Source organism: Grus americana, chromosome Z (assembly GCF_028858705.1).
Source record: "Grus americana isolate bGruAme1 chromosome Z, bGruAme1.mat, whole genome shotgun sequence".
Classification (NCBI taxonomy): Eukaryota; Metazoa; Chordata; class Aves; order Gruiformes; family Gruidae; genus Grus; species Grus americana.
In genome coordinates this window covers 14,741,912-14,769,880 of record NC_072891.1, presented here as the reverse complement: position 1 = coordinate 14,769,880, position 27,969 = coordinate 14,741,912, and the positions used below count along the sequence as shown (strand labels likewise).

At 37.5% G+C, this 27,969-nt stretch overlaps 1 protein-coding gene across 1 annotated transcript in view; it reads right to left on the bottom strand.

Moving 5' to 3' along the window:
- The window catches only part of WDR70 (WD repeat domain 70), a 155,588-nt gene that overhangs the window by 63,703 nt on the left and 63,916 nt on the right, over positions 1-27,969 (bottom strand). Inside the window, exon 10 of the mRNA XM_054809664.1 lies at positions 2,193-2,367. Coding sequence (XP_054665639.1) covers positions 2,193-2,367 — 175 coding nt within the window. The remainder of the gene's footprint in view (positions 1-2,192; positions 2,368-27,969) is intronic.

Here is a 27,969-nt window from a genome sequence, read left to right as displayed (position 1 = left end):
TCACCTGCAGTTCGTACCCCAAGACAGTACTGCTTTGTCATGACTTAACATCTTCTTGTTTGCCTTTGCAAGATTCTCTGCATCCTGTCAGGCCAGTAAGTGCTTTCATCATTCCAGTGCAGGAGTCAATCCCATCCTCCTTTTTCTAAATTCTACTTTGAACACATGTTCCTTTTTATTTTTTTCCTTATCCCTTCTCCACACCCCAACTGTAACATGAATACTTTTTCTTTTTTTAGTTATTTCATCAAGATGTCTTTTGAAACGCCTGATTTTAACTACACACAGAGATTTCCAGAGGGTACCAGCAGTTTTAGGTAAGAATGTCACTAAAACCCAATTTACACTGTTCCTTTACACAAAAATCTTGTCATTTCTTAATGACACCAACAAAAGCCAGGGCAAAAATTCTTTAGGCTTTAAAAATACAAATCCAAGGACAGTACCAACTTCATTTTCCACTTCATTTCCATAGCAAATCACTTTCGTCTTGCATTGTTATACAGGGGTCACCAGTTGGAAATTGCACAAGATGCACAGGATATATCTTTAAATTATTCATAATCACCTTAAACTGCACTCAATCAGCTTTGCAATATGTCATCTTATAGACACACAAAAGTTCAAAAGGAAAACCACATGAAAAAGCAGACTACCAAGAGCACTATTGTTAAAACTACACCAGAAAGCTTAATATTTCAATACTGTGTATGTTAAAATAAACAACATACACAGGTGATGAAAGCCAGTCTCTGAAAAATTTATTATTCTGTTAGAACAAGTTTACACTTCGGATGAATTCTCAAGCTTCATGCCATTAGGAAGTTTTACTGGGTTTATAGTGGAAATAAAAACAGAAATAAAAATAGATGGCAATCCCAAAATACAGGCTGTACTTTGAATATGATCAACGGGCTTTCTTTTCCTTTTACATCTATAGATTTCCTCTTGCCTCCAGCAATCAAATTTTATTCAATCTTCATGAAAAGTTCCCTAAATTGCCCGTTTTCTTTTCAAAATCAAATGTTTTGAAAGATGAAGTTGAACAGACTAACGTAACTTGTATTAGTTCAGTATTATTTCCCCAAAGCCATCCTATTGGAATTGTACTGCTTTCCAAGATTTATGATGTCAGTTGGATTCAAAGGATCCTGCCCCCGCCCCATCCCACCTCCCTCCCTCCATTTCCTCTGTAATCTTACTTTGGCTTCCAAAAAAATAGACCTTAATCTCATTTTCTCTTCCTGTGCATGCTGTAAGTACTTACCCCATTGAAGCAAAAGGGACTGGGTATCAATTCTTTGGGTAAGATGGGCATAAAGGAGATATGGATGATTATTATGACGATTAATTTTAAAAGCAGAAAAGCTTTGCCTGCTGAATTTGCACTCGACATTGCAAAATGAAACTCCTGGAATTTGACTGGTTTGTACACTACTACACAAAGCAATAGGGAGCACTGATTGCTCTAAGCTTCAAATTATAAAGTAGTTGCAAGAATTGTACATATTCTTTTTACATAAGATTCATAACAATTGGAAATTCAATTTTAAGTTCAATATGGACAGAAGAAATTACAGAGTATATTTCATAATTTTAAAGAATTTGAAATAGTTCCCATTCTGACTCTTTCTGACCACACTGCATTTACATAAATTGTTCAAATTTGCCTCAGTGTTAATTTTTAAACATTGGACGATGTAACAACATCTGCCTTTTAATGTGCGGCATTACTCTTATCATCATCCACTTGCATGCTAATCTCTGCCTATTATCTGGATGAATACCTATTTTCAGTGTGCAGTTTTGAGTTATTGCTTAATGTATTCAATATCTCAAATAAACTATGGAAGTATACATTTTTAATTACATAAGAACCAACAAGTAATGACAGCTTTTTCCACAAGCATCACATCATAAATGAATAATAGTCTAAATATAGGTATGTGGCCATCTTTTTACTCAGTGTTTTGAACTGAATAGCAGCACACCAAATGATCAGTTGTAAAGAGGCAGAAGGAATATTAAATTTTGCCTATGAGTTATTTAGTTTTCAGGGGTGGGAGGGTGTGGGTGGGAGACAGTGGGTGAATAGAATATAAGTACAAAAGTACCAAAATTGATTTTATCAGCTTCAACATTCAACACTTGATATATTAGAAGCATATATTGTTATCAAATACTTGACTTACACTCATATTCCTATCCCAGATCTGGATGGAGCCATCTTGACAGCCAGCTGCAATAAGTCTGCCATCTCTGCTGTAAGTGCAAGTTGTAGGAATCACTCGTTTACCTTGAACTGATCGTGGTTTAAATACACTTTTGTGCTTTTTTTCATTGTTAACATCCCACGTCCTCACAGTTCTGGAAAAAGGTTTAAATAAAGAGTTGTTTTAGATAAAGTTAATACATATGAAATAATAATTCTTATCATATACTCAAACACCTTTTTCAGCATAAATGGCATATAATATTGTTCAAATAAAGTTGTAATGGCAAAATAGCATTTAAGATACGGTCACATTAGTTTCATGACTGCCATACAAGTAAGAAACACCATATTCACCAACGTGTATGTGTGAAGGTTAAAAAAAAAAAAAAAATCAGTTCTTTACTCTCGTGTAAATACATAAAGTTATTTACAACTGGACAAATGACCAAAAGTTAATATGCAGGTAATACATAGTCTCCACTGTCACTGGAAATCAGGAAGATGAAAGTCCTTTACACAAATGAAGACTTCAGGAAACAGGCATGAATGCTTATACAAATTCATTACCTAAACAGATTGTCTTAATTGTTCTCACATGACAACAACTGACAAACCTGCTTTTAACTGGCAGTATTGCAGACTGGCTGGTTATTCTTGAGACTTTTATTTATTTTAAATAATTAATTGCAATATTATTGTAGCTCTCTTCCACAAATCCTGAAGGTCTTAAGAGTTCTGTTGTAAAACTGTTCTTCAAAAACTTTACAAAGACTCATTTGTGTAATATTGTTTTCTCAAGTTGAGTTTTTCCAACATTATTAGCAAAATAAATAGATCTTTTCTCTTTTTAATGGAAAGAGAGTATCTGCCTGGATCTTCAATGTTTCTTAGATACACAAAAACATTCAAATGAGAGAGAACTAAAATACTGAGATACAGGTGGACTCTTTAAACTGTCTTAGATACAAATGTTTTCTGTCCATACAACATGTTGAGTTCTTTCCAGATAAAAATTCAAAATTCTTCTGGCATCTAATGCAGAGAAGAGTCTAAGGATTTGGCAAAGGAAGGAAGATCATTAATTCAGAAAGAAAAAAAATCACTAAGTTCTCAAGAGAACCTCATTTGTTTAGACTATACAAACATTGCCTATGATCCAACAGCACGTAATTCACTGGTCTCTAGCAAAGGCTACAGAGCTGACATATATACATAATTCTAGGATAAAACAGACAAGAAAATGAGCTGGAAATAGCTCATAGTAGTTATATTTAATTGCACATTTAATGACAGTAATGAGAAATCAATAACTGAAGTAGAATGACTCTTCAGTTGTCCATAATAAAGTCATGATTAGTCTCATTTTTAAAAGTCTTCAAATCTCGTATCTGTAAGGCATCAGTTTATTGCTCTATTTCGAGATTTAGCATAAGACATTCAAGTGTTCTGATGGTTGGTTTGGGTTTTGTTTCAGTTGTTGGGTTTTTTTAATTTTAAATGAAACATTAGATTATGATGCATTTTCTAGGGTCACTGAAATAAATCCATGCTGCTATATAGAACAGGTTGCCCAGCGAGGTTATGGAGTGGCCTTTCTTGGAGTCATTCAAAACCTGTCTGGACATGGCCATGTGCTATGTGCCTAGCTGATACTTCTTTGAATAGGATGGTTGGATTAGAGGATCTTCAGAGGTCACTTCCATCCTCAACCATTATGGGATTCTCAGATTCCCCTTTTCCTCCGCATGTGTTGTCAATAACCACATCAGTCTCCTACCTTTCAACAGGCACATTGACACTTTCTCCCATGACGATATTTACTCAAAACCCAAGTCTTTTTCCAGACCCTTTCCCTCATAACATTTAATCCTTCAGAATTTCATTTGAATATCCTGTACCTCCAGCCTCTCTTCCTCCTCTTGAGATGACCATCTCATCAGTAGCATACCCACCTCTCAGATGGTGTACCTAGTAACATGGTACGTGCAGGGAAGTTTAAAGTATGCCGCTCCCCATTTGCCTTTTTATCTAAGATGCCTCACAACTGGTGCAATTCCAAAAACAATCTCTGAGAATCCTTCATCAACCTAATTCTTCATTTCTGCTGGCACAGAAAGAATTTTTTAAAGCCTTCAGTCTCCTCTCTTCAGGGCTCAATGTCCTGTCAAAATCTAAGTCACTTCACAACACTATAGGACTTATTCAAACCTTCTTATTCATTTTACCTTTCAACTGTAAAGAAAGAAGTAACACTTGTATAGTTTACCTGAGCTCCTGCTTCTGCTGCAGACAGCTGGCCACACTCCCTCACATGAGTTACATGCCCTGTAAAAAACACCCACATAGCCTATACTATGTGTTTAATGTCCTCTCAATGTTTCCTTAACATTCCCACAATGAATGTGTGTTTACTGTTGCCTTGTGGCTACCTGATCTAACTATAAAACTTTTCTACTAAAATAAATCTTTTCTAAGAAATCAACTATATATATTACTCACAAAGCCCTTAACTCTTGAGCTAAGGCTGAGCTCTTTAATCTATTCTTTTACATCATTACTCATAATACCATGGACAAAATCTCAGCTTACTACATGAATCAATCAGCCCACGGTTTCTGACTTTCCACCAACCAAAACATTAGGAATCATCTATAAATGATATATCTTTTCTATTTTCCTTCAGACCAGTGATGAACTAGAAATGCAGGGATCACTGAAGGACCTCAGAGAGGTACTTTCACTACCCCATTCTAAGGGCCTTCATCACAGTCTGAGTATAGCATAGACTGATTTGTTCTGACATTCCTCTTTTACCCTCCATGCTCTGTCAATAACTTAGCATCCCATCTCTTTTTTCAGCAGGCACTTTGATGCTTTCTCCCCCATCTACTGTTTACACTTGAAACTTACCTGAAGCCTTTTTCCAGTCCCTTTTCTTCACAACACCTAATACTTCTTAATATTTAACTCCTCCCATTCTAGCCAGCAGGAAAGGGGATAAACAAGAAAGGAAGCACAGAAGCCTAAACAATTTACCTTCAGGGAATATGTCTTTAAACTGGCAATATGGCAAACAAATGTTAACGAAGGCTGCTTCTGTATTTTCTCTTCCCTTCTGCTACTGACCCTCAATCACCATACCATATCACAGTTAACTCAGACAGCCCAATTTGAAATTATGCATCTGTTTTTTAACAGAATATTTTGTAACATTTAATGATTCTTCCTCCTCCTCAGACATAGTGAAAAAATAACTGAGATTGCATTACAAAAGTTTCATTTTCACTTCCTAAACTACTCTGGGTCCAATCTAATGTTGTTTGTGTTAAAACGAATAAAAGAGTTTACCCCTGGATCAATCAGATGAGTTCCAGGTCAAAAAAGCGACCTCCTTTTACTAAGAGTATCTCCCTAGGCCTAAATTAAGTGTGGGATGAAACAACATTGTTTTATGCTCACGTTGCAGAATTTAGCAGAAGTATAATACTAATATCTATCTGTTGATAGGTATAACCAATATATTTTTGCATTCCACTGAAAACAAAAGGAAAACATTTCCTGAATGAGTCTTTTTTCCACCTGAAAATGAGCTATGTTTAATTAAAGTTTGTTCTTTTGTAAAACCAACATATAGAGATTTTTTTAAAACTATCCTTCCAATACATAATTTTGTTATTGCATCACATCAAATATGCACAGCCACATAAATATTTTTAATTACTGTTTCATAAACTTCTTTTCAAAGAAAATTTCCATGAAAAAGGCTCCACATACACAAGTTTAAATTTAACTTTTTAAATGGTGGATTCCACATCTGCAAAACAGATTTTGTAAAGTTCTTATATTTGCCAAGAGCAATTCAGAGTGACTTAGAAAAGGATGGGAATGTTCTTTTGGAAAGGTAATGTGGATATTTTCCTGACCACTGAGAAGTTAAATGACCCATAATAAACAACTAACTAATTACTGGGATTCAGGAGTGGTCTGGTGGGGGTTTTTTGGGTTTGGTTTCCCCCCCTCCCCCCGGATGGTTCTTCTGGTTTTTCCTGTTTTTTCTAATGTTCTTATACTGTTATTACTAAGTCAAAATTTCTAATAAAATTAATTATTCACAATGCTGCTGTATTACACAAATTATTAAAGGCATTTATGTAGCTCTATTTCCCAGTCTGCAAGCATGGAAAATTTCTCTAAGTCCTGATTCAGCAAGCCACTGCCCAGTCTAATACTATTCTAATACAATCTGCTGAAATTCAAGGAGTGAACCAATTCAAACATTAAAAGCCTGACCTGTCAAATTCCACTAAGCTTCTCTGCCTGTCCCATCTCTTCTGTTTCTACTGGACTTCAAAACTCTCTTGCACAATACTGAATGTTATGGCATTTAATACAGTATAAATATATTACATCTACTCTTAATTATTAAGTCTATTCTTATCACACTTAAAATACAAAGAAAGCAACAGAATACAATACTGCTAAAAGTACAGATCAGGCTTAATGTTGCGTATCTAGTAACTATATTATAATGCTTATGTTTGTAATATATTATAATGTCTACCTTTGTAATATAAGGTTGCCCAAAAAGGCTACCTTGGAAAGCTATAATATACATTAAAATTATCATACAAATACTGCTGCAATGGAATTTATCAGTGGAGCACAGAATTCCAAGTCATCTTATCAATGATAGAAAAAAGATTTTTAAAAGTGTTAAATTAAGTCTCTTTATAAAAAAGTGCTCTTAAAGCAAGACTTTTAAAATCTTTTTTATGACATAAAACAACCATACCTACACAGGAATTGAATGAAGATGCTTATATAATAGGGTGAAAAATTACCTAGAGCAGAATATGTAAAGAGAATATATAGATAAGAAATAGCTGAAAAGTTCTGTCAAAATGTTCTTCGTGCATATGGTGGTACAAGACTATGTCAGCAAGAAAACTTTCATTATTGTATTCTCTTTGCTTTCTTTCTGTAGAAGTAAGTTATAGTCGTCCTCTGTTGAGCACATGGGACCCAATGAAGGTTGAATCACCTGCCAAATACTGAAAAAAATTTGTACACACTAACAGATGGAGAAATCCAGGGAAAATTTCCATACTTATTTGGCAGAAAAGCTTCTAAATAAGCTACCTACTCCCAGCATCTGAACAGAGCTAAAATAATGTAAACCAGAATACAAGAAAAGTAACATCCAATGTAAGTAAAATCATAATTATGGAAGGAACTGCCAAAAAAATTGACACAACTTAATTTATAACTATTTTTCATCTTCTCTGTTACTTAAATAATCCTTAAATGTAAAAAACAAACAGAAACTTTAACATTAAACCATTTTACCAGAGTAAGAAACAAACACATCAAAATTCATTTTTATGTGATATGCAGCAAATGGGTTGAAGTAATTATGAAAATGTATTTTTCCATATTTCCAAATAAAATTGGTAGCCCTTTTTTCAAAGGAGAAATTACCATCATTTGGGTAATTACAGCTGAGTAATAATTACTATTTTTGCAGGGGAAAATAGATTAAAATCTAATAACAACGAACTGGAACTACTCCCATTGTCCAGTCCAAATAAATTAAAAAGCAACTAACTCAAAATTGAAATGACACCTAAGCATGTTTGAGAGATGATGGAGAGTAGACATTCTGAATTACTAACCAAAAATCCTGCTGCTGGCCACTATATGCAAGTTTTGATGAAAGCAAAATTGGAAAAGGAGGCAGAGAAGAACTGACTATCAATGAGTATTAACTGGGTACGGAACCAAAACTCCTAATGGAGGTCAGGGAGAAGAGCAGAGATGGAAAGACACAGACTGGGTAAGGAGAATAAAAGCAAGGGAACAGAATACAACAGTTATAATGTCATGCCAGATTTGGCGTAACTGCTTTCAAGTCAGCTGTGCTGCCTGTTCGTGGGAGGAAAACAGCAGCAGCAGCAGCAAATACTAGTCCATTATGACATACAATTACTTCTGGCTGAGGAACTGGCCAGCGGATGCATTCAGGTACAGAGCCATCCACCCATATGTCTATATAACCCCTGTCAGGTTATAACGAAGGCACAGTTGTAAAGACACAGTAGAATACTTGACAACAGAACCTCTTACTTATGCATAAGAAGTCTCGTTTTATTGAAATGCAAAGCACACAAGCTTTCCAGACTGAGTAATTTTTGTGTTTTCCCAGATTAAACCAGTGGTCAGGCTAACAATACAAAAAGGTATTCTTCAAAAGGTAAAAACTTAGGAGTAGCAACAAACTTCCTAGAAATAAGGTAGTAATTAACATACTACAAATCTTACCAATTTAATATTGACACATATCATTCAGGCAGAACTCAGATTTAGAAATTATTTGCTTAAGTCATTCAGCCATCCAGTCCCTTCCTTCCTCGAGGTTATCAATAGAAGAAAAGAATCTCTTCAGTCTATACAATTAATTAGGCCCTTGACCATGCAATGATGAACAAAGGGACATCATCTACGCATCTCTTCCTTGCTTCAGTTTTTGCATTACAGGAGGAGTACACATGGAGAATATAAGTAGAGTTGGAGACACAACTAATGTACAAAGCCAGCCAATGTGAAAAGACTATGTTTTCTCAACAATTTTTTGAATCAGCAGATCCTGTACAAAAAGTTATACTGTATTTGCATACGAATTCCATATCTATTTCAGCTATTCGCTTCTAAGGGCCTGTCCAAAGTGATGGAAAAAATACCCTGTGGAATTTTGAACACTTTTTTTTTTTAAGTACATTGTTAATTCTTTCAAAACCTGAAAATCCCCCAAACTATTTGCAGATCAGCTCATCAAAATGACCAATTCCAAAATTCCATCATTTTCAAAGATTGTTTTACATATTGCATTGGCAGAGAGAAGGAATGACAAAATACAACACCGAAAAAAATAATCCTACATTAGAAATATTGACATTTATCAGCTATCAACAGCAGCTGTTAACTCAAAGCACAAGGAAGAGCATTCAGTCACATAAATGGGAAGATTTCAGAATGGATCAAGATTCTGCTCTAGAATTTTTTTCCCTCTTGTGAATTCCCACTGAACTATAGTGTGCAATGCAAAATTCAGATAACTACCTTGTTATCTTCAGTCTTTAACTTCAAAGATTCTGAGTACTTTAATTCAAATCAGTAAGTTTCACCTGGGCTCTAAAAGCTTTACAATATATTTTTTTCCTTTCTAGAAATATTTTTATCTATACCTTTTTCACAGATTTTTAAAAGACCCTCAGATTTCAAACTACATTTGCTCTTAACATATCTAAAGAGGAATACATTTGTTTCCTTATATCTCATTTGTTTGCTAAATGTACAGATCTTCAAATAGTTATTTGTAAATCAAGTGTTCTTCATAATTAAAACCAGCTAGAAAACACATTACATATAATGCATTCTTTTTACTAATAGACGAGAATACCAGCAATCTGCTTGGAATGTAATTGCTATCCTGGAAGACACTATAACATATTAAAATATAAATAATATACAGAACAGTAGAAGATCAAGAGGAAAGTAAATGATAGAAAATTTTGATTAAAAACAAAAGAATAACATTACTATATGTCTTTTCCATTAACAGTTATTGGAAAGATAGTTCCTATGTAGTTACTAGTTCCAATGCAGTTACTAAAGCTCAGAAGAATTTTCCTCACATCAAAACAAATAGTCTGACGATAAGTAAAACAAAAGGCTTGGTGGGAGAAACTTTACAACCTCAGAAGAAAAGATACGAAAAGAAATATTATGGGAATGAACATACAAGTAGAAAAAAAAAAGCTAAGAAGGAATATGGAAGTGAAAAACAGATCACTTGTGGGAAAAAAAAAGTTAAGTAAGCTAACTGCTGGACAGAAAGCAGTAGTAGAGGGTAGTTAGGCATGCAATTATTATGCCAGTAAGAGTCCATACTTCTAAGGAAGGAGGATTAAGATTCCACATACATCTTATATTCAGTGCTGCTGAGAATATAGAAAAATAGAAGAAATTTAAAACCAGTGATTACATTCTGAAGGTAGGATAACTGTCTGGGGGGGTGTGGGGGTGGGGGTGACAAACAAAAATCCCCCACCAAACCAATCAAACAGCTTTAAGAACCAATGCACAATAATAAATTACACAAAAGGAAAATGATATTAAGTGAAGCTTTAGATATTTTTGAGAGAAGAATGCACTGCACTGAGCACTATCTTAAATACATTCAAATTCTACAGAAGATAAATTAGTAGGCAATTCACTGAGACATTTTAAAAAAAAAACCAAACACCCACAAACATGCTTCAGAACTCTGTTTATATTCCCAAAAGAGTGATACAGAAAAAGGCCTCTTCAGACGAAGAAAATGGTCTTCAAATTAAAGGCATATACTATACCAAAAATAGCAATTGCAGGGCTCATAAGTTAATAAAAAAATAATTTAGGTGTTCCAAACTGTGTGGCTGTGATGTTTCCTTCCTTGAAGAATTTTTTCTCAAGTTTCACTCAAGGTAGTTACAATGGATTCAGTCTATTTGACAAAACCCCTTCCATAGGCCAATTTACAGGCAAAAACTGAACATGCCCATTGTGCCTGAATTCCTATTAGCCTTTCTCCCTCAGTATTTCCTTAAAGTATTTCCTTTTGTATTTCCCTAAAACACTGAATATATTTGATCACATTAAGCATCTGGGCAACTAGACTGCACTAAGAGAAAAAAGCTTGCTAGTTTTGAATGACTTTCTGGCTGGCACTGACAGCTAATTTGCTTTGTTTCTTGTTGATGAAGTCTTCACATACAAATCTGACTGAAGAAAGAGGTTGTTTTCCTTTGCATCAGCCATTAGGTTTGCAATCATGGATGTTTGCATCAAAGCATATCACTTCTCCGGTTCAAATCAGCAAAGTATCTATGCAAGCCTTCAGAAAACCATCCATAGTGCAGGTTAGAGAACCATACCCATAAGATCTTTTCATCCAATGAGTAACAGGTTCAGTGATTTTAATGAAGTATACAAAGCCCTGTAAACAGTCAATATGCTTTTGACTTAATAATAATTCAAAGCCTATATTAATGTTGTGCTATTTAAAAAAAAGTAAGCACTGGTATTTTCCTGAGACTATTGTAGCACTTTGCACACAAGAAGTCCTTCATTTACTACTCCATCAACATCTCACTTCAATATTATTCTTTCTATACAGAACACTAGATGAAATACAGGTATTATGTGATTGACTTCTGAAAGCTTAGTAAAGACAAAAGTGGGATGTAATCAATCTCCCTATGGGGTACATCTGATAAAGATCAAAGGGGAAAACTTCTGGTAAAGAACATCTCGACAGTTCAAGTTACTGGCACCTGCATGAACTGAAATGACTCAAAAGCAGTCTTGCATGATACTGCAAAAGCAGGAAGAGTAAATCACTAGGAAAACAGGATGCTTTCTAAAATGCTGATTAGTCATGGCTATAAAATAGTTAAGGCTCATTTGGATCTCAGGTTCTTCTTCACTCCAATAAATAACTTAGATTGGAATTAACATTCAGCAGAACTCTCCATTAAACCAGTGAAAAATTAACTGAAATTAAAGCAGTCGAGCAATTAAAAGCTCTCTGAAGCAACACCTCAGTTGAACCTATATGCATGACAATTAGTTTAAACCATTTTTGCTGCAGTCTTAGATCTCACTCACAGACATTTTTCTGCAGTTCCATTAGCAAAGAACTGCAATCTAACAGAGGTAAGTATCAAAAGAGAGCAAATTGTAAGTAATAAATGTATTTTGGTTTCTGAAGTTAAAGACTCTATTCTAAACAATACAAAATTTGACTCAGCTGTACAGCACTTTGGGCTACACAAAATTTTAAAATTGAGTTTTACTTAGTATTTATGTATGAAGTAACAAACTTTCTATTTTGTAGTACAATCTCCAGAAAAACTTATGGTACTTACCTCTGTTGGACTGCAGTTCATTGCTAATGTATGGCAAGTTTTATTACATTGGCCTTTCACCGCCTTGGTCTCCCTCCTCCAGACACATTGGAATAGTTTGATGTCCTTCTTACAGCGAGGTGCCTAAACCTGCACCCAGCGCTCGAGGTGGGGCCGCACCAGTGCAGTGTAGAGTGGGGCAGTCACCTCCCTCGCCTGGCTCGCTGTGCTGAGCTCGAGGCACCCCAGGGCACGGTCGGCCCTTTGGCTGCCAGGGCACACTGGTGACTTCTATTCAACTTGCCACCAGCCCAAACCCCCACATCTCTTTCCATGGGGAAAAACCTACCACTGAGAAAGTTGAGCCATCTTGTTTGAAAGTATGTACAAAGTCAATGTCAGAAGTGTAAGTTTACCAGATACTTTTAGCCTTTGGTGAGAGATCATGTTAAGTTGTAAACTAAGTTTAGAAAAACAGTTCCATTTCTGTCCAGTCTCTTGCCCCCCAACTTGTATGTATAACCAGGACTTCCCTGTCCCTGGTGGAGAATCCAGCACTTGCTCTTATTGAATATCATACAGTTGGTGGTTTTCCAGCTCTCCAATCTATCCATATCTCTCTGTAAGGCCTCTCTACCCTCGAGGGAGTCCACAGCTCCTCCTAGTTTAGTATCATCAGCAAACAATGCAGGATGATCCTGCATCCAGATCATTTATTTAAACATTAAAGAGCACCAGCCCTAAAATCAAGTTCTGCAGAACCCCACTGGTGACTGGCTGCCATCCTCATGTAACCCCATTTACTACAACTCTTTGAGCCTGACCCATCAGCCAATTGCTCACCCAACGTATTATGGACTTGTCCAGCTGTGTGCTGGACATTTTGTCCAGAAGGAAACTCTGACAGACAGCATCAAAAGCTTTGCTTTTGCCACATCTACTGGCTTCCCTTGGTAACTAGATGGGTGACTTTGTCATAAAAGAAAACTAAGTTGGTTAAGCAGGACTTTTCCCTCATGAATCTGTGCTGGCTATGACCAATGACTGCGTTGTCTCTCAAGTGTTTTTCAATAACTCCCAGAATTATCTTCTCCATAATTATACCAGGCACTGAAGTGAGACTGACTGGCCTGTAGTTACCAAGGTCTTCCTCCTTACCCTTCTTGAAAATTGGGACAACATTTGCCAGCTTCCACTCGACTGGAAGCTATCAGTGAAAAGCAAGTTCAGGAGGCTTTGTATGTTTAGTCCCTACCTCTTATGGCAAAATGCAGCTGAGGAAGCTCTTAAAAAATAAGCTATTTCTGAAATAAAATTTTTAATTTTTGTATACTTTTATGTTTAAAATCCAAACGTGTTTTCTCTTGAAGCAAGAGAGACATCAATAATAGATACAAATAGGCCAGACTAGTGGTCGTAGGCTGAAATTTGCCTCTTACACAATTTCATCACTCCTGGCACCCTCAATTTTGTGGAAAGATAACACAGCTTTTAGAAGTGCATGAGATGTCAAAACCTCCTCTTGCACATACCTATGACCAGTTGTTTAGACCCACAAGCTACTGCTGATTTTACGCAGCCCCGGATAGACATTCCTAAGCTGCCATTCAGTTCCTACCACTGAGAAAGCTGAGCCATCTTGTTTGAAAGTATGTACAAAGTCAATGTCAGAAGTGTAAGTTTACCAGATACTTTTAGCCTTTGGTGAGAGATCATGTTAAGTTGTAAACTAAGTTTAGAAAAACAGTTCCATTTCCAAACAGAGGGAAAAAAGTGTATTTTCATGTCACATCTGCTGTTTGCACATGAACAACATGAACAACTTCACATGTTTACTGAAGTCACTGCATTTATACACACAAAGGATATATGTGCATTTCAAACTGCTGTAAAGGAACTACAAATACTTAAGTTTGTCCACTGGGTGGATTCCCTAGCTTTACCTGTTTGAGTTTCTTTGTCTTACATGGACAAACAGAACGAGCTTCCCCTATGTCATACATGATAAACTTGGACACTGTGGATAACATGAAATTCTAAACTTAGCATTTCAGAAAAAACAAATTGATCTAGTCTTGGAATCAATGTATGACACTAGGGGCAGAATCTCGAAACAAAACTGGAAGATCAAAACACAATGCTGAACTTATACCCTAGTCTTGAGCAGAAGTTTGCGTTTACATGAGCTGCAATGTAAAATCTCACTTGATTAATCAATTTCACTTCAACCATGCCATGTGGAAAGTAGAGTTTTGTTCCTGTCTATGTGCATAAATGCATCTGGATTTTAAAATTAAAACCATTCCACAGGGTCTAGGGACAAAGCACAAGCCATACTCACTTCCACAGAGCCATGGACAATATAATAGCAAGACTTGCTTAAATAAATGAAGAAAAAGAATTGGCACAATTTAGCATGCTTTGGTCCCCCATTTTCTCTGCATTGCAGCAAGATTTTCTTTTGTTGTAAATTTTTAGTTCTTAAGATAATCTACCTGAAACTGCATGAAACCTTTAAAAATGAAGTTATGCAGTAAAAATGTCAGTTGAAAAAGCTCTCAAATGCAAGCTTTTACAACTGACTGCATTTTTTATTGCAGCAGCTAACATTTTAATCAAGAAAAACTTCAGAAAAATATTAATATAAACATACATAGTTTATAAAGACAAAAATAGCTTTACTAACCCTTTTGTAAACATACAGCTTTCAGCAAGGGCCAGCACAGTCATTATTCAAACTCCTCTTAACCAGGCCTGCTCATTTGCTGTGCTCTCTTAATCAGCTCTGCACTACATATATATCTATAAATAGATAAGTTAGTCTAGGAAAAGCCGTCCTCACGTATCTGGAGTGGACTTCACACCTTTACACATGTCAAGACAAAAAGCAAACTGTTATGCCAGTGCAGTGCAAGTTACTACACACATGTGAGATAGCAGCTATTTCTTGATGAAGGCACTCTTGTATTACGAACAAGTGTCCAGGGGTAATTTTTTCCAAAGACTTAGAATTTTGACTAATCAGGGGACATTTTCACGAAAGCCACAGAAATTTACCCCTACACAACCACAATGCTCCCTCTTCCTGCAAAATACCATGCCCCTATGCCAAAGGATGAGAAATCGCACTGTTCCAGAGGCAGGAGAAAGAAAAAAGTCACCAGAATTTAAAATAATCGACACATGTAATTTCTAAGCCTCGGTAGTGAAAACAGCTGAATTGCTATGGCTGAAATAAAAAATAAAACCTCAACTACATGAGGACAGATAAGCTGGATATACAAATCCTCCTGCATAATTTGATTTTCATAAATGCCAATTCTGCTTCATTTTTATCTCATGCAACTCTTGAGAACAAGTTCTTAGATAATTTGCATGGTATTCAATGTGAGTATTTAAGCAATAACTTTGTAGTACAGAGTATATAAAATACGGGTTAAACCAGGTTTGTGTAAAAGCAAAGAGTATTTTATTTTACACAGGTAAAAACCGAGTGACCTAAAATCTCTGTAGTTCCACAAATTCACAGAATGGTAGGGGTTGGAAGGGACCTCTGGAGATCATTTAGTCCAACACCCCCTGCTAAAGCAGGATCTCCTAAAGCAGGTTGCACAGGATCGCGTCCAGGTGGGTTTTGAATATCTCCAGAGGAGGAGACTCCACAACCTCTCTGGGCAGCCTGTCCCAGTGCTCGGTCACCCTCAGAGTAAAGAAGTTTTTCCTTATATTGAGATGGAACTTCCTGTGTTCCAGTTTGCACCCGTTGCCCCTTGTCCTGTCACTGGGCACCATTGAGAAGACAGAGGAATAAAAAAAACCCATAGTTGACAATAGTTTTATCTTGGGACCAGGTACCAGACTTTCTCTCTTTACTTGCGTGCATGCACACAAACATCTGGTTTCTTTGAAGCCATAAAATTTTGTACATCTAACTTTCCTCCTGCTTTGAACTTTATGAATGTAGCACTAGTCACGTACATTTGATATATAATTCTAAATAATATTATCTGCAACAGTGAGTGCCTTATTTAAGTAACCTATTTCACAAATACTCATTACAAGAAATAAAGCTTGTAAGGCTTATTACCTTAAAGTCTTCCTATATTATGGCACTGAATATGCATGGAATACTTTTAAGTTATATTCCATATAATTACATGCATTGCCAAACTAAGTGGGCAGATCTACTACATCTCTACTGCTTTTGGAAGCCTTTCAATACTTTGTACTTTCCCAAGCCATTATGCTCTTGAAATTGGTAGACTGCACAAGTACTTCAGCTTTCACTTGAAAGAACCATGAAGAGTTTGAAATATTAATATTAAGCAGGTTTAGACAAAAGGCTCAGAAACAAGGAAACAAATAAGCAACCTGTTAAATATTTATCTGTATTTTGAATAAATGGATGTTATTATGTATCTTCTTGAAAAATCTACTTGGCATTGTGTAAGATGTTATCGTCTGCCTGTTTTATTGCTAAATGATTAATTTGAATGTAACCTGATAAGGAGGCTCTTTAAACTAAGCCACTAACTTTCTACCAAAGCAGATGAATAATGTTCACATCACTCACTACACCAATTCTGTTGAAAGGGTGCTAACCTTCAGTAGAGGATAAAAAAAATGGGAGTTTGCATGTGGAACAACTACTTTATAACTGCGTGGACTGCTCCCCAAAATATCAGAACCTGTGCAACTAAACTATAATGCTATTATTTTCATGTACAGTGCTCAGGAGACTATTAATGTCATCTAGATCCTTCTAAACTTGGGTCCTGGGGTTAAAAATTAGCCATTCTAGAGTCACTAAGAGACTTGTTACTCAATGGCTAAACTTCATGTAAATAAACATGAGCTATGTTAAACATACTAGACACCCTTTTTCTACTTGGAAAAGTTTCTAAAGCAAAAGAGCCCTGGCCATGGACTGTATGAGTCCACTCTGGTCCTCTGAGGTAGTTTCTCTTCATGAAAGAACTGGAAACATATATTCCACACTGTATTTCAATGGCAGTTTTCATTTAATGGCCCAAAAAGACCACTACAAAACCGTATTTTTATATTAGCACTAAACTCATTCAGTGTCCTTGCAAAATTAACAAAAAAATTCCAAATGAAATTCCAGAGGAAAAGTAGTGCATGCTGCAGACAGACACATGCTGGGATGAAACATCAGCTTATAGGTAAGTAATTACATCTATTTTCAGAATTATTATGAATTGGATGAAAAAAACCAAAGGTGGTGTTTTTTTTAAAGAAAAAACACTCCCTGAAAAAGTTCTAAAGCTGAATTTTAACTCAAACCAACTCTGTTTAAAGTTAAATTATTTGCTAGGATTTACAATAAACATGCCAATAGAATCATTAATTTTTAAAGCTTAAGTGTGTACCACCAAGAAAGGGAAGACACCTTTTTTCTTCACTGAAACTCATCAGTACATGTTATTCTGCTATTCATTTAATTCACTGTGACTCACACAACAGAAGGAAGCTACAAATGAGTATACGTCAATTATTTATTTTGAAAGGAGGAATGTATATGGTCTACTAAGTTTATGATGACAAAAGAAGATCTGCATCTTATCTCACCAAAAGTTCAACCTCAGGAGACTGAAATGTTTGCCAGCAGGTTCTAAATTACACAGACACCAATGAATGTAGATCTTAATTGTAGAGATTAGCTGACCAAAAGTTTCCACTACCATTAATGAGCTAAACTGAAGAATATCGATCAGATGTTTTCTGTCCTAGCACACAGAAGATTTCACAAATCACAGGTCTGGAAACATTTCAAGAAGGAGATGAAAGGTTTCCAAAACTCAACTAATCCTTCTCAAGACAAATGCATTTAATATAAAGCTTTATTAGCAAATACTTGAATGATAAAATTAGCTTAAAAATTAACATTATTGCCATAAAGGGACTGTAAAACAATCTACTGAGGAATGATTTGGAGACAGCAAGAGGAGGAATCAGGTAAAAAATCAACAAGGAATTGGTTGATAACACTGTGAAGGCAGATTGATTTTGAAGAAATAACATGCAACTAAAAAAAAGAAAAAAAATCTTGTAGTTATTTCTGTAGCACATAAATTATTAGATCCATTTCCCACCTGAAGTTCCACATTGACAGATCTGCCATCCTCAGAAGGACTATGTATGGACTTCTTCCTAGCCTCAAAAAGTTGAGTAACAGACATTCACAGCTCAAGACCCAAAACCTTAACCATAAGTAACTAAGTCACATGTATGAGTTGATCAGAGTTTTTATTACCAAGAAATCTACATACCCATACCAATCTCAGGCTTTTTAACTGGTGCTTTTTGAGATCACTGGTTTGACTGGAGAATAAAACAGAAATTTTACAGTCACATAATCCTTCTTTTGACAAAGAAATACTTTTTCGCTCCTATTCAAACCTTGCTAACTTCTGATCACTGGATCTAGTTATGTCTTTAACAACTTAAAAAAATTTCGACTGCCAGACATTTTATCTCCGTATCAATATTTCTGTACTATTGCCAAGTCTCTTAATATCTTAATCAATAAACTGAAGCATATTCAGCTCCTTGAGTCCTAGTTAAGCAGTTTTAGGATTCTTCTCTGAATTTTTCTTTTTCATTTTCAACATCCTTTTTAGGCTGCTGTCACTGGAACTAGATGCAGAACTCAACTGCAGTCTCAAGGTAATTGCTGAAACAAAACATTAACATCATATCCTTAACCAATTTCATTAGTAAAACTTAATTCTCTCCGTGTGTATGGATTTTTAAAAAGATGTGTATCTGCTCTTCCATAGCTACATACTAAGAGCTAATATACAATCAACCCTACATAATTTTCAGGAAATGGGTTTAATTTTGAAAATGTTCTTCTCCATGTATAACTCAAAGAGTTGTGGTCAATGGCTCAATGTCCAAGTGGAGAACAGTGACAAGTGGCGTTCCTCAGGGGTCAGTACTGGGACTGGCACTGTTCAACATCTTTGCCAGTGACATGGACAGTGGGATCGAGTGCACCCTCTGCAAGTTTGCTGATGACACCAAGCTGTGTGGCATGGTCAACATGCTGGAGGGAAGGGATGCTGTCCAGAAGGACCTTGATAGGCTTGAGAGGTCAGCCCATGCAAACTGCATGAAGTTCAGCAAGGCCAAGTGCAAGGTCCTGCACATGGGTCAACGCGATCCCAATCACAACTATAGGCTGGGCAGAGAATGGATTGAAAGCAGCCCTGAGGAGAAGGACTTGGAGGTGTTGGTTGTTGCAAAGCTCAACATGAGTCGCTTGCAGTCCAGAAAGCCAACCGTGTCCTGGGCTGCATCAAAACCAGCATGACCAGGAGGTCAAGGAAGATGATTCTCCCCTTGTACTCTGCTCTCGTGAGACCTCACATGGAGTACTGTGTCCAGCTCTGGAGTCCCCAGTACAAGAAAGACATGCAGCTGTTGGAATGAGTCCAGAGGAGGGCCATGGACATGATCAGAGGGCTGGAGCACCTCTCCTATGAGGACAGGCTGAGAGAGTTGGGGTTGTTCAGCCTGTAGAAGAGAAGGCTCCAGGGAGACCTTAGAGCAGCCTTCCAGTACCTAAAGGGGGCCTACAAGAAAGATGGAGAGGGACTCTTTATCAGGGAATATAGTGATAGGACAAGGGGTAATGGGTTTAAACTAAAAGAAGGTAGATTTAGATGAGATGTTAGGAAGAAATTGTTCATTGTGAGGGTGGTGAAACACTGGAACAGGTTGTCCAGAGAGGTTGTGGATGCCCCATCACTGGAAGTGTTCAAGGCCAGGTTGGATGGGGCTTTGGGCAACATGGTCTAGTGGAGGGTGTCCCTGCCCATAGCAGGGATTTGGAACTAGATGATCTTTGAGGTTCCTTCCAACCTAAACCATTCTATGATTCTGGGAAACATGTTGCTTTGATTACTTCAGATTACCAATTTTAAGATGTCTGCCACTCCAGCTGATAAATGACAAATGCCTCACATGTATTTACAAGAGTAATCCTCTAAAAGTCACAAACAAAACTCACTGGAATTAATAGAAAAAATTTCAACTGCTTTTGGATTGTAATTTACTGCTTGTAACTTACTAATGGCTGCTATACAAAAATTTATAAAATGTTTGATTAAATAAACAAGAGAAGTTTCTCACAAAAACCCATACAGAACTTCCACAATATTCTATCCCACTTGCGAAATGGGATCTATCAGCCTTAAAACAGAATTTTCTGAACTGAAAGTATTTCCAGACCAACCATCATTCAGTGAAACCATATACCTTTGAAAAGACTACCAATTGAGAAATGCAACTTCAGATTCTCCCAAGGCATTTACTGAAAAACAAAAACCACTCAACATACTTTTCTTAGGCACTAAACAAGTGACTTATCAGTGGAATTTTAACTAAAACATATATTTATATAACATGAGGACCCTGAGAAGAGGAACAATTTTAAATTTCGTTACACAAACAATGAAATTACCTGCAATTCCAAATGTCAAAAAACCCAAAGTAAATATTTTCCCAGAATTTTGATCTATAGGATATTAACCATCATTAGTCATTATTGCATAACTTTAATACAGAATCTGATTTGAACATTAATCATGGCAATTTAATTTTATTTTCTTAGACAGAATACATATTTTATCTTTGTAAGCAAATGTGCCAAAATAAATTCTTGTCTACCCTACTTTACTTTCTCATTATCAAACAAAAACATTTGAGTTTAGTTTACTAAGTCTATTGTACTTCCCACTATTACTAGAATAATCAGAGAATTCTGGTCATTCAAATAAGATGCATATCTCATGAGAAAATAGTCCTTTAAATTGAGTTATAGGTTAAAATAACTAGCGAAAACTTCAGAGAAAAGGATTTCACCTTCATATAATAAAAGACATAATCAATTCTTAATGGGAGAAGACAAGAAAGGAAATTACCTTAGTGAAAGATACTTGTTTGCTCAACAATCTGTATATGACCCAAAAACATGGGAAGTTTCCTATCAGTTTCAAAAATGGAAAATTCCTGTCTTCTTCCCTATCTGATACCAAGCTGAGCTGATGGAAATATTAAAACTTTCAGTCTCCCATCATTCCTATCCTGCCAGAAGTTTCTTACCCCTCAGATCTGCTAACGGGGCTGCTCAAAAGTATTATCTAACCCATCTCACTCAAAGTGAGCCAAGACCAGGAAAGATGTAGTAATTAAACAGTTTTTCCAATCTGTCTTGTTTTGACAGAAAGGGAACAAGTCCCAAGGAAAGCTTATCCATAAGTTGTGTGCAATACAGGTGAGAAGTGAAATACTAAGCGTTCTAGCACAAGAGAAGCAAATATATACACCAAAACTGCTGCTTTCCCATGCTAAGCTAAGAACATTCAGATTGACTAGTCTGTTGGGTTTGTGTGGCAAGGTTTTGGTAGCGGGAGGGGCTACAGGGGTGGCTTCTGTGAGAAGCTGCTAGAAGCTCCCCCTGTGTCTGATAGAGCCAATGCCAGCCGGCTCTAAGACGGGCCCGCCGCTGGCCAAGGCCAAGCCAATCAGCGCCTCTGTGATAACATATTTAAGAAGAAGAAAAACACTTAGAGAGAGAGCTTTTGCAGCCCGAGAGAGGAGTGAGAAGATGTAAGAAACTCTGCAGACACGAAGGTCAGTGCAGAAGGAGGGGGAGGAGGAGCTCCAGGTGCCGGAGCAGAGATCCCCCTGCAGCCCGTGGTGAAGGCCATGGTGAAGCAGGCTGTCCCCCTGCAGCCCATGGAGGAAGGATGAGGGCATGTAGAGATTCCACCTGCAGCCTGTGGAGGACCCCATGCCGGAGCAGGTGGAGGCACCTGAAGGAGGCTGCGGCCTGTGGGAAGCCCATGCTGGAGCAAGTTCCAGGCCGGACCGGTGGACCCGTGAAGAGGGGAGCCCATGCCAGGGCAGGTTTGCTGGCAGGACTTGTGACCCCGTGGGGGATCCCACGCTGGAGCAGTTTGCTCCTGAAGGTCTGCACCCCGTGAGAGGGACTCCATGCTGGAGCAGGGGAACGATGAGAGGAGTCCTCCCCCTGAGGATGAAGAAGCGGCAGAAACACCGTGTGATGAACTGACCGTAACCCCCACTCCCAGTCCCCCTGTGCCGCTGAGGGGGGAGAAGGTTGAAGCCGGGAGTGAAGTTGAGCCCGGGAAGATGGGAGGGGTGGGGGGAAGTGTTTTAAGAGTTGATTTTATTTTCTCATTCCTCTACTCTGTTTTGCCTAGTAATAAATTAGATGAATTCCCTCTCTAAGTTTGGTCTGTTTTGCTCGTGACAATAATTAGTGAGTGATCTCTCCCTGTCCTTATCTCGACCCACAGGCATTTCATTATGCCTTTTCTCCCGTTTAGTGAATAAGGGGAGTGAGAGAGTGGCTCTGGTGGGCACCTGGCCTCCAGCCAGGGTAAACCCACCACAGTCTTTTTGGCACCCAACGTGGGGCATGAGAAAATCGAGATATGGACAGTAATTGGAAGAGGTAACGGGCACAACATTGACTGAACTTAGCTTGAGAGTGAAATAGTGGTGAAGGGGCAAGAGGTGGATTCTGTGTGTATTGTCCACTCTTGTTTGGTGTTGTGATAGTTGCTTTGATTCTGGTGGGGGGAATTTTTTTTTTCTTTTTCCTTGTTGATGTGATTAGTGTGTGTATAGTTTTTGTGTTAAATGTATATTTTAATAATTCTTAAATATGTGATTCACAGAGGCGAGGGGTGGAATGTGTTGGGTTTGCGTGGCAGGGTTTTGGTAGCGGGAGGGGCTACAGGGGTGGCTTCTGTGAGAAGCTGCTAGAAGCTTCCCCTGTGTCTCATAGAGCCAATGCCAGCCGGCTCTAAGACAGGCCCGCCGCTGGCCAAGGCCAAGCCAATCAGCGCCTCTGTGATAACATATTTAAGAAGAAGAAAAAACACTTAGAGAGAGAGAGCTTTTGCAGCCGGAGAGAGGAGTGAGAAGATATAAGAAACTCTGCAGACACCAAGGTCAGTGCAGATGGAGGGGGAGGAGGAGCTCCAGGCGCCGGAGTGGAGATCCCCCTGCAGCCCGGGGTGAAGGCCATGGTGAAGCAGGCTGTCCCCCTGCAGCCCATGGAGGAAGGATGAGGGCATGTAGAGATTCCACCTGCAGCCCGTGGAGGACCCCACGCCGGAGCAGGTGGAGGCACCTGAAGGAGGCTGCGGCCCGTGGGAAGCCCACGCTGGAGCAAGTTCCTGGCCGGACCGGTGGACCCGTGAAGAGGGGAGCCCATGCCAGGGCAGGTTTGCTGGCAGGACTTGTGACCCCGTGGGGGATCCCACGCTGGAGCAGGGGAACGATGAGAGGAGTCCTCCCCCTGAGGATGAAGAAGCGGCAGAAACACCGTGAGATGAACTGACCGTAACCCCCATTCCCTGTCCCCCTGTGCCGCTGAGGGGGGGAAGGTTGAAGCCGGGAGTGAAGTTGAGCCCGGGAAGATGGGAGGGGTGGGGGGAAGTGTTTTAAGAGTTGATTTTATTTTCTCATTCCTCTACTCTGTTTTGCCTAGTAATAAATTAGATGAATTCCCTCTCTAAGTTTGGTCTGTTTTGCTCGTGACGATAATTAGTGAGTGATCTCTCCCTGTCCTTATCTCGACCCACAAGCATTTCGTTATGCCTTTTCTCCCCTGTTTGGTGAATGAGGGGAGTGAGAGAGCGGCTCTGGTGGGCACCTGGCCTCCAGCCAGGGTCAACCCACCACAACTAGCAAAGGCCAACTTCCTTTGAAAACGCTGTCCCTTCTTGCTCCACTCACTGCACAGTTCTATAAGGAACAAATTGTTCAGAAAGCACTGAAGTACTGTGAATATTTAAATACTGTGCTTGCCAGATAAACCAACCATTTTTTTTAATGTATATTTTCATCTGACACAAAACAAAAGAACTTTCAAGTTTCTTGCCATAATAAAAAACAACTTTACCTTGGTATGACTAAAAATAAATCATTGATCAGAACTGTATTCTTTTTTAATCTAAATTAATTCTGAAAATTTGCCAAAACTGTAATACTGTCCGGGGGGGGGGGGGGAAGCATCTCAAAAATCTTGAATAAAAGTATGCAAACTTCAGAATTTCATCTTCATATGGAATATTTCACGTGAACATGTATGTGTATACACAGCTATATACATATGTGCAAGAATTATTTTCTTTCTAGGATGTGAGTCCAAGCCATATTCCACCACTGGCATATTCAGTTGTTTCATCTCAGTATTATTTGCATTCCCTACCCTATAAAGCAGTATGATGCAACTAGATATAATTCAGAGTGACCTTTTTGGAGAGTAATAACTTTGGACCCCAAAGCAAGTCCTACACTCTATAGCATGCAGCTTGTTTTAAGAAGTAAGTCTAGAAACTACACAAAAGCACAAGCTTAAGACTTTGCAATTAAACAAAGATTTTAAAATGATTCCCTAGATAAAGGTGAAACATTAGTAATTATTTTCAAGTATACTTTGCCAACTAGTCTTCAAATTTGTGAAGACAGATGCAGTGTTGAAGCTTAGGTTCTAACAAAAGTTTATACAAAATCTTGGTAATAGCCTTGGCATTGCTATCTTAATGCTCCCTGCAGTTTTCAAAGCTGCAGACTGATCAGTGTTAACTGTATTTATTACACATAAAATGTTTAACATACTGAAGGCATTAAGACTAACAATATTTATCCAAAAGCTTTCTTCAGTGTTGTAGTTTAGTGCTTTTAAACAAAAAAAAGACAGTATATATAACAAGTTTAATTGTACTATTTCTTCAAATAGCGTGACATTAGTCACAAAATCTACAAATTCTGTGTAAAAGCAAAATAACATACATAACTACAAATACATAACTACACTTACACTGAAATGCACAAGTCCAGATTCTGCTCCAACCTACATTTTCACATGCACAGTATTACTGATACTTAAAACATTCATGAAAAGTAAAATTACAGCTTCAATTCTTCAGTTGTCAACCAAGCTATTCCAGGCCTTAACAGAGTTTAGACAAACTCCAGGGTTGTATTCACTTCAAGTGTAATCAGCTTAGGCTGAGAGGCTATCAACCTAGAGTGAGCAGATAGTATGTAACCTGAAGATTAGATTCTATAAATCCAGGAGAAATGCTACATAATCCCAGTTTCACAGTCAGCGGCACTGTCCTTCGCAGTGCACAGCCAAGCAGACTGGAGATACCAAATCTCATGATCTCCTGAGAACATACTACAATGGCAAAAAATCTAAGGAGCAAGTATGTGAACTGTAGTAGGTGACTTGGCTCTAAAGCTTATGGGGCACAGACCTCACCAACTTAATGAAAACAGAATCATCTGGGCTGAATGAGCTTGCCAGTTCAAGACAAGCAGCATGGCATACTGGGAGGAAGAGCAACTGATTGCTCTGTGGGCAGGAAAACTGACTGCTGGCCATCTTCAGCAGTACTATTCCAGACCTGCCTCAAATCTCTTTTCTGTCAAGCTATCAAGCCTATATGCAGTTTTGGGCCTAATTAAAGGAACACTTGCCAGAGAACAATGGTCATGTAGGAGAAGTCATATACCGATAGCTGCCACCTACACAGACATCAGACATAGAAAGAAGGCAGCTAATTGGAGGGAGATGAGACAGCAGCTATTCTAGATGCAAACCTGGTTAATAGGATGGAACTGGTTAACCTATAAAAAGTGAAAGGTAGCTGAGATAAAAGTGATCATGAAACAGCACTGTTCACTAAGATGTATCAAATTTCAAAAGCCCCCACAAGCAGTATCTAGGACATAACAGATGTCATAAAGGAGAGAAAACTGTTCTAAACAGCAATGCTTGCAAACAGTAGATGGAAGTTATGCAAAACTACTATCAACACCACTTGTCCTTCACAAATTATATTTTGCATGCTTGAAACTACAAATCATATTTGCAAATTTAATTAAGCTTATTGTCAAGTGCTCCATTTAAAAAAGGTGGTTAAGCTACCATTGTCTTTAAACCTGAAAAGAGGATTTTAACAATGTATTCACTTTTCCTTTCTGAACACCCTCTAGGGTCATCACTTGTTCTAATTCACACCACAAGTCACAGAAATCTGCCTCTTTCTTTTTCATTAAGACACAGAGAACATTTACTAATCAACAGTATATGATTAAAAAAAATCCATTTAACACCCTATTCCATGTAGCAGAGTAGCTTCATATTTGAAACATACATTTGACAAAAGTCTAAGGATTAAATGGTACCTTAAAGGCAAAATTTTATTTCTGAAGATTTGAAGCTACTTTGCTGAAAAAAACGCTATGTATTTAATTAGAGACGGACCTACACTGAAGCACAATTTATCCCTAAATAACTTATTACAGAGGTCACTTGGTGATGGTTGTCAATGTTCTCTAAGATACCTTCTAAAGAGTATGAACACTAACCTAACTTACTAGAGGGTGAGAGAGGGAAGACTTGTGAGAGGGATTTTCTACAGTAAACCAGCTGTTAAGCAACCCCAGCCCTAGCTGCAATGACAAATCACAAAGTTCAGGACTGCTAAATTTCAAGTTTGGCTGTGATTCTACTTCTAAAAGGAAAAAAATATATGAGAGTAGGGACATAGAACACCTGTTTCTGGAACATTTAATATCACTGAGCTCTCTTGCTTATTCATACAGCACTACCTATCACATTTGTGATAAGAAAACATCCAAATAATGAAAACAATATTATCCGTTTCCTCTTCCTCCTTTGTTTTAACATAGAAGTCAACTGATATTTTGGAATGATATAAACAAGGAGGTAGTTATGTCTTAAAACACAGGGTATTTTTCTTTCCAGTCACTCTGCTCAGGTGTATTTCCAGAGAGGAGAATAATTTTTAAAGTCTTTCTCATTTTCAAAATTTTCTATCACTTTTAGGCAATGCATTAATGTTGGCATTTCTGTTACTATAAACTTTTCTGCAGTTCTGTTGACATGCTCAACATACTGCTGATAAATTGAAAAATCCTTGCCTTAGTAAGTGTACATTCTAAATAAGCCTGAATAATGTGGTAAAGGCATTATGAAAAAGACGAAGATCTTGTTGATCACACACTCTTTCTGAGCCTTATCTAGAATAGCAAGCAGTACCCACAGTTAAAAGGGACTGATCTTTCAGGAATATCTGTTGGGGTATTTAAAATTCTAGGCAACATATACGCATAAATTAAAAGATAGACTGTGCAAGTTTAAATCAAGTTAATACCAGCACTGAAAAGAGCTTTACACATACACTTTAAAAACAGTGAAAGGTTGGTATGAATTAACAACAGACAAATTAGTGAAAACTGAAATTATCATATCTGTAAAGCAAACTTTTAAAGATAGAATTACTGCAGTTCCATGGAGAAGACAATTGAGTTTCTATGTCTGTCTTTTCTTTTGATACAGTTTTATTCTAATCATGTGAAATGCTGGAAAACTAAAAGCAGCATTACACAGTTCCTGAGAATATATGCACAAGTTCTAACTTAGTTTAAAAAAAATACATTGAAATAAAGAACTCCTTAGCTAAATCTTTAGGTTGATTAGCATTATTCATTCATGCACTTAGGGTTAATCACCAAACTACTTAAAGAACTGGCAAATTTCTTATTTATTTCTGCAACTAAAAGCTAACAAACTCTGAACAATCTGTAAAAGCCCAACAAAATTATTATTCATCTGTAATTCAAGAATAATGCAACTATTTGTTTAGAAATAAGTTTTTTTTAAAAAACCCACCTTACTATAACATGGAAAAAAGAAACAGTATGGTATTA